Source organism: Theropithecus gelada, chromosome 16 (assembly GCF_003255815.1).
Source record: "Theropithecus gelada isolate Dixy chromosome 16, Tgel_1.0, whole genome shotgun sequence".
Classification (NCBI taxonomy): domain Eukaryota; kingdom Metazoa; phylum Chordata; class Mammalia; order Primates; family Cercopithecidae; genus Theropithecus; species Theropithecus gelada.
Window position 1 is genome coordinate 3,539,453 of NC_037684.1, and position 7,220 is coordinate 3,546,672.

At 39.3% G+C, this 7,220-nt stretch overlaps 1 protein-coding gene across 1 annotated transcript in view; it reads left to right on the forward strand.

The window, feature by feature from the left end:
* Positions 1-756: 756 nt before the first annotated feature.
* The window catches only part of EFCAB5 (EF-hand calcium binding domain 5), a 181,928-nt gene continuing 175,464 nt past the window's right edge, over positions 757-7,220 (forward strand). The window contains exons 1-3 of the mRNA XM_025363693.1: positions 757-989; positions 1,386-1,445; positions 2,700-2,784. Coding sequence (XP_025219478.1) covers positions 948-989; positions 1,386-1,445; positions 2,700-2,784 — 187 coding nt within the window. The 5' untranslated portion in view covers positions 757-947. The remainder of the gene's footprint in view (positions 990-1,385; positions 1,446-2,699; positions 2,785-7,220) is intronic.

A 7,220-nucleotide genomic window follows, 5' to 3' on the forward strand; every position in this document is an offset into this window, starting at 1 on the left:
AACGTACAAAAATTAACCAGGCGTGGTGGTGAGCACCTGTAGTCCAAGCTACTTGGCAGGCTGAGGAAGGAGAATCACTTGAACCTAGGAGGCGGAGGTTGCAGTGAGCCGAGATTGTGCCACTGCACTCCAGTGTGGGCAACGGAGTGAGACTCTGTAAAAAAACAAAAAGAAGAAGAAAAGAAAAAAAAAAGGAAAAGAAAAGAAAAGAAAAGAAAAGGGAATACGTTAGAGCATTAGATACATACTATTTCAAATTAGAGTATCTAGACTGTAACTGTCCTGGAGGCAGAGACTGTGTGAATATAATTTCGTCTTTACACAATACCTAGCTCATATATACATAAACTCTTAAATGATTTTTGGCATGGCAGTGATTTAATAATCTGTGAATCTATAGTCATTTGCAGTAAAGTGGGGATCTGGTAATTATTTAATACCTCGATATGAATAAATAAACCAGATAAGTCACATTCTTCTGGAATTCTCCCTTGCCAAAAAAAAATGCTTTTTGAGATATTATTATTCTGTTCTCTATCTACCTTTCTGGCATGAATTAGGTAGCCATAAAAGTTTCGCTTTACCTCACCTTGTTATCTCAAAAATTAATGAGGATGACAATCATGTTAAAAAATGCAATTGCATTACTGTTTTTTTTTTTTAAATGATAGTAGTGATGATTACTATGGTGAGTTTTCTTGTATCCCTGAGCAATAATCTAGCTTTGGTCAGTAGCAACAGCCATAACAGTAATACAGTTGGAAAAGTTCAGCAGTTGAGAATTTGTCATTCAATAGAATTGTGGAGTGAGGTGAGGGCAGGAGCAAGGGAGATTTTTTAACTTATAGAGTACTTTGTGATGTTTATTAATATTTCTTTCTTTTTGTTATTAATACTGGTCTAGTAATATTCTTCTGTACCATTTGGTGATACCTTTTGGAGTCCAGATGAATGAGTCAACATCTCAAGAGGAAGTCAGACCTGATCAGGTTCTTGTCCTACATAGGTTTATTACATTTATGAGAAGATTTGAGATTCAACATTCTTGGGAAAACTGAGATGCAAAATCATAGTCTATCATTTAATTATTTCTCTTTTTGGTTGAAGTATTCAGCATTTTGACAGAAATGCTGAAAAGGGGGTCAAAATAACAGTTGAGTCATGGCGACCTGCTTCTAGTTGGTTGGCATTCCTTGATTGTATATAAAAGTCTGTTATTGTTTGAATTTGTTGATACAACTACTTTGTGTAATTTTATTTGGCGTGATATTTACTCATTATGTGAAATTTTTAAAAGTTAAAAGCTTACTGTATTAAAGTATAAGACAGTAGTTTAATCCACAGCTCTTTTTGGATGCCATTTACTAACACTGTTTCTATTTCAGGAAAATGGAAAAGACAAAAAGAGGAAATGGAACTCAACTGAAGTGAACGAGCTTCATGAGGTAGAGTTGGCGTGAATAAATCAGATATTAATGCTGGAGAATAAACTAGATAAATCAATTTTCTTATGGTAAAAGAAAAGATGTGGGTATTCAAAAAGATAAATAAAATTGCAAAAGGGAAAGGACAAACTCATGTTGATTATTAAGCTGATTCATTTGAGTAAGTTGTGGGAAACTTCCATAGACAGGTAAATTATTTGTGAAGAGCTGTTATAAATTACAGATAAATGAAGAATTCTTTCTAAAGTTATCCTAAAAACTGTAACGACCAGCTTTTAGGATCACTTTACTATCGTGCTGAAAATGTAATTTCCAGGTTAATCATTTAAGTAACTCTGTGTTTAAATAAATACAAGGCTACAATAAAGAAAAACATTTCATAGAAAAGGGGAGGCAATTGAAAATAGTCCTATAGATTCACAAGTGAGTTGACTAATGTGAGTTTTTAAAATATCCTACTGATTGTCGATGGCTGACACCTGTAATCCCAGCACTTTGGGAGACCGAGGTGGATCACTTGAGGTCAGGAGTTTGAGACCAGACTGGCCAACATGACGAAACTCCATCTCTACTAATAATACAAAAATTATCCGGGCATGGTAGTGCATGCCTGTAATCCTAGCTACTTGGAAGGCCAAGGCACGAGAATCACTTTAACCCAGGAGGTGGAGGTTGCAGTGAGCTGAGATTGTGCCGCTGCACTCCAGCCTGGGCAAGGGTGAAACTGTGTCTCCAAAAAAAAAAAAAAAAAAATTCTATTGTCAGATTTTTAAAGTACATTAGCATGTATACAAAAACTATTTTGTTGCTATTCATAAAATTAATACTTTATTTCCTCAATTAAGATGAAATGCTTTTTCTTTTTGCCACAAATACAGAAAGTGATTCTAGCAGTAAAACAGTAGCATTTCCAAAGGTCTGATTTCCCTATGCTATAGTTTCAAATCATGTTTCTATAAAGTGTTGTATAATTCAAGAATTAATGTCATCTAAAATGATTCCTAGCGTATTACTTTGTTAGTAATAGGAAGATGTGATGACATTTTGAACCAACACATTTTATCTTGTAAATGCAAAAAATACACTGTGATTACCTCTTTGCTTCTAGTATACATTATATCCCAGAAAAATTAACTAGGGATGTTTGGTTAACTCTTACAAAGCAATAAACTTTCCTTTACTTGGAATAATTTATACAACTTTGTGGAAAATCAAGTCACATTGAAATTGGTGATTTTTTTTCTCTTTTCAAAGACTTTACAGAGTGTGCCAGACGTTCCTGTAAAAGAGGCCACCGACAATGTGGTGGAGAAAGCAACGGATGAAATCAAATCCCAAGGTAGAGAACTAGCCTTTCTCTTATACAATAGAATCTAAAACTGGCCAGGCATGGTGGTTCACGCCTGTAATCCCAGCACTTTGTGTGGCCAAGGCGGGTGGATCACCTGAGGTCAGGAGTTCAAGACCAGCCTGGCCAACATGGTGAAACCCCTTCTCTTCTAAAAATACAAAAAATTAGCTGGGTGTGGTGGCGGGCGCCTGTGATCCCAGCTACTCTGGAGGCTGAGGCAGGAGAATCAAGTGAACCTGGGAGGCAGGGGTTGCAGTGAGCTGAGATCGTGGATTGCACTCCAGCCTGAGCGACAGAGCAAAACTCCATCTCAAAAAAAAAAAAAAAAAAAATCTAAAACTATCTTTAAAATTTTACTGGGGATGCATTCTTCAAGATTTTGCATTTTAAAGACATAATTTCAGGGGATATTTTATTTTATTTTTATTTTTTAGAGATGGGTCTTGCCCTGTCACCCAGACTGAAGTTCAGTGACATGATCATACTTCACTGCAGACTCAAAGTCCTGGGTTCAAGTGATCCTCCCACCTCAGCCTCCAGAGTTGCTGGGACTATGGGTGCACACTACACTACTTCACCCAGCTAGTTTTTTAATTTTTGTTTTTGTAGAGACAAGGTCTTGCTGTGTTGCCTGGGCTGGTCTCAATCTCCTGAACTCAGGCGATCCTCCTGTCTCAGCCTCCAGAGTCAGTGAGATTATAGGCCAGAAGGTATTTTAAATGCAATTTGGGAAATAATTTAAAATGTATTTCATTCACCTTCTATTAATGCTTTTGCGGCAATTTATGATTATTCATCTTGTACTTAACGATAAAATTTATCTAAGAAAACTGACTGACATCTAGCAGGCAACCCACTAATACAGTAATCAAATGGATAACTCCAGTGATTTGGGATGCTTATTGTCGTTGGCCCTGTTTATTGTTTTTGGTTTTGGTTTCTTTTGGTGTTTTTTTTTTTTTTTTTTTCCCCGAGACGGAGTGTCACTCTTGTTGTCCAGGGTGGAGTGCAATGGCGCGATCTCGCTTCACCGCAACCTCTGCCTCCCGGGTTTAAGCAATTCTCCTGCCTCAGCCTCCCGAGTAGCTAGGATTACAGGCATGTGCCACAACGCCTGGCTAAGTTTGTATACTTAATAGAGACGGGGTTTCCCAATGTTGGCCAGGCTGGTCTCGAACTCCCAACCTCAGGTGATCCGCCCACCTTGGCCTCCCAAAGTGCTGGGATTACAAGCATGAGCCACTGTGCCTGGCCTACCCTGTTTATTGTTTTTACACTTGTACTTGACCACATATTTATTCCATTTGATCCAAAGCTTGACTACTAGCCCCATCCTTAATCCAAATTCCACATAATTATGCAGATTGAAAATGTATAGGATTAAAAAGGCTTCAAAAAAGTAGATAAGACATTCATCTCTTTCATTACAGGTCTTTTAACTCCAAATACTTAGTGAAATCCCATACCACCAGAAATTCTTTACAATATGTAAAATTTAACAATTTTACTGTAATTTTTCTTCAATTTACAAGTGTTGAATGTTTAGTATATGCTAGGCTGAACTAGGACTGAAGTATAATAATATCAAAGTGTTTTCTAAACTATAAATTGATATATAGATGCTAGTTGTAATTTTTAGGTGCTGGATTTTGTTTTGTTTTTTTTTCCCCAAAGTGTTTTTCTCTCTTTTTAAACCAACTAAGAGTAACTATTTACTATTTCTTCTTAGTAATACACATTGTAATACATAGTTATTAAAACCCAAACTTTCACTTGGTGTGGTGACTTATGCCTGTAATTCCAGCACTTTGGGAGGCTGAAATGGGAGGATCATTTGAGGTCCAGAGTTTGAGACCAGCCTGGGCAACAGAGCAAGACCCAATCTCTAAAAAAAATTTTTTTAAGAGAAAAAAAAAAAGAACCAAACTTTCCTTCAAATTATGCTACAAGGCTATAGTTCCTGAAATAGCATGGTACTGGTATAAAAGTAGACACACAGACATAGTAGAAAACCCAGAAATAAAACCAAATACCTACAACCAACCTTGACAAAGCATACAAAAACATAAACTCGGGAAAGGATACCCTATTTAATAAAAGTTGCTGGGGAAATTGGCTAGCTACATGTACAAGAATGAAACTGGATCCCTATCTCTTACCTTATAGAAAAATCAACTCAGGATTGATCAAAAACTTAAATCTAAGACCTGAAACCTTAAAAATTCTAGAAAATAACCTAGGAAAAACTATTTTGGACATTGGCTTAGGCAAAGAATTTATAATGAAGACCCTAAAAGCAAATGCAATAAAACAAAAAATAAATGAATGGGACCTAATTAAACTAAAAAGCTTCTGTACAGCAAAAGAAATAATCATCAGACTAAACAGACAACCCACAGAATGGAAGAAAATATTTGCAAACTGTGTATCCAACAAATAACTAATATCCAGAATCTACAAGGAACTCAAACAAATCAGCAAGAAAAAAAAAAAAAACGATTATCCCATAAAAAGTGGGCAAATGACATGAACAGACATTTCTCAAAAGAATATATACAAATGGCCAATGAACATGTGAAAAGGGGCTGAACATCCCTAATCATCAGGGAAATGCAATTAAAACCACGATGAAATACTACTTTACTCCTGCAAGAATGATCATTATTAAAATGTCAAAAAACAATAGATGTTAGCATGGATATGGTGAAAAGGGAATGCTTGTACACTGCTGGTGGGAATGTAAATTAGTATAACCTTTATGGAAAAGAGTATGGAAATTTCGAGGTTAAGGAGCAAGATGGCCGAATAGGAACAGCTCCCGTCTCCAACTCCCAGCGCCAGCGACACAGAAGACCGGTGATTTCTGCATTTTCAACTGAGGTACTGGGTTCATCTCACTGGGGAGTGCCGGACGATCGGTGCTGGTCAGCTGCTGCAGCCCGACCAGCGAGAGCTGAAGCAGGGCGAGGCATCGCCTCACCTGGGAAGCGCAAGGGGGAAGGGAATCCCTTTTCCTAGCCAGGGGAACTGAGACACACAACACCTGGAAAATCGGGTAACTCCCACCCCAATATTGCGCTTTAAGCAAACAGGCACACCAGGAGATCATATCCCACACCGGGCCGGGAGGGTCCCACACCCACGGAGCCTCCCTCATTGCTAGCACAGCAGTCTGTGATCTACCGGCAAGGCAGCAGCGAGGCTGGGGGAGGGGCGCCCGCCATTGCTGAGGCTTAAGTAGGTAAACAAAGCTGCTGGGAAGCTCGAACTGGGTGGAGCTCACAGCAGCTCAAGGAAACCTGCCTGTCTCTGTAGACTCCACCTCTGGGGACAGGGCACAGCTACACAACAACAACAACAACAACAAAAAAGCAGCAGAAAGCTCTGCAGACGCAAACGACTCTGTCTGACAGCTTTGAAGAGAGCAGTGGATCTCCCAACACGGAGGTTGAGATCTGAGAAGGGACAGACTGCCTGCTCAAGTGGGTCCCTGACCCCTGAGTAGCCTAACTGGGAGACATCCCCCACTAGGGGCAGTCAGACACCCCACACCTCACAGGGTGGAGTACACCCCTGAGAGGAAGCTTCCAAAGCAAGAATCAGACAGGTACACTCGCTGTTCAGAAATATTCTATCTTCTGCAGCCTCTGCTGCTGATACCCAGGCAAACAGGGTCTGGAGTGGACCTCAAGCAATCTCCAACAGACCTACAGCTGAGGGTCCTGACTGATAGAAGGAAATCTATCAAACAGGAAGGACACCTACACCAAAACCCCATCAGTACATCACCATCATCAAAGACCAGAGGCAGATAAAACCACAAAGATGGGGAAAAAGCAGGGCAGAAAAGCTGGAAATTCAAAAAACAAGAGCGCATCTCCCCCGGCAAAGGAGCGCAGCTCATCGCCAGCAACGGATCAAAGCTGGACGGAGAATGACTTTGACGAGATGAGAGAAGAAGGCTTCAGTCCATCAAATTTCTCAGAGCTAAAGGAGGAATTACGTACCCAGCGCAAAGAAACTAAAAATCTTGAAAAAAAAGTGGAAGAATTGACGGCTAGAGTAATTAATGCAGAGAAGGTCATAAACGAAATGAAAGAGATGAAAACCATGACACGAGAAATACGTGACAAATGCACAAGCTTCAGTAACCGACTCGATCAACTGGAAGAAAGAGTATCAGCAATTGAGGATCAAATGAATGAAATGAAGCGAGAAGAGAAACCAAAAGAAAAAAGAAGAAAAAGAAATGAACAAAGCCTGCAAGAAGTATGGGATTATGTAAAAAGACCAAATCTACGTCTGATTGGGGTGCCTGAAAGTGAGGGGGAAAATGGAACCAAGTTGGAAAACACTCTTCAGGATATCATCCAGGAGAACTTCCCCAACCTAGTAGGGCAGGCCAACATTCAAATCCAGGAAAT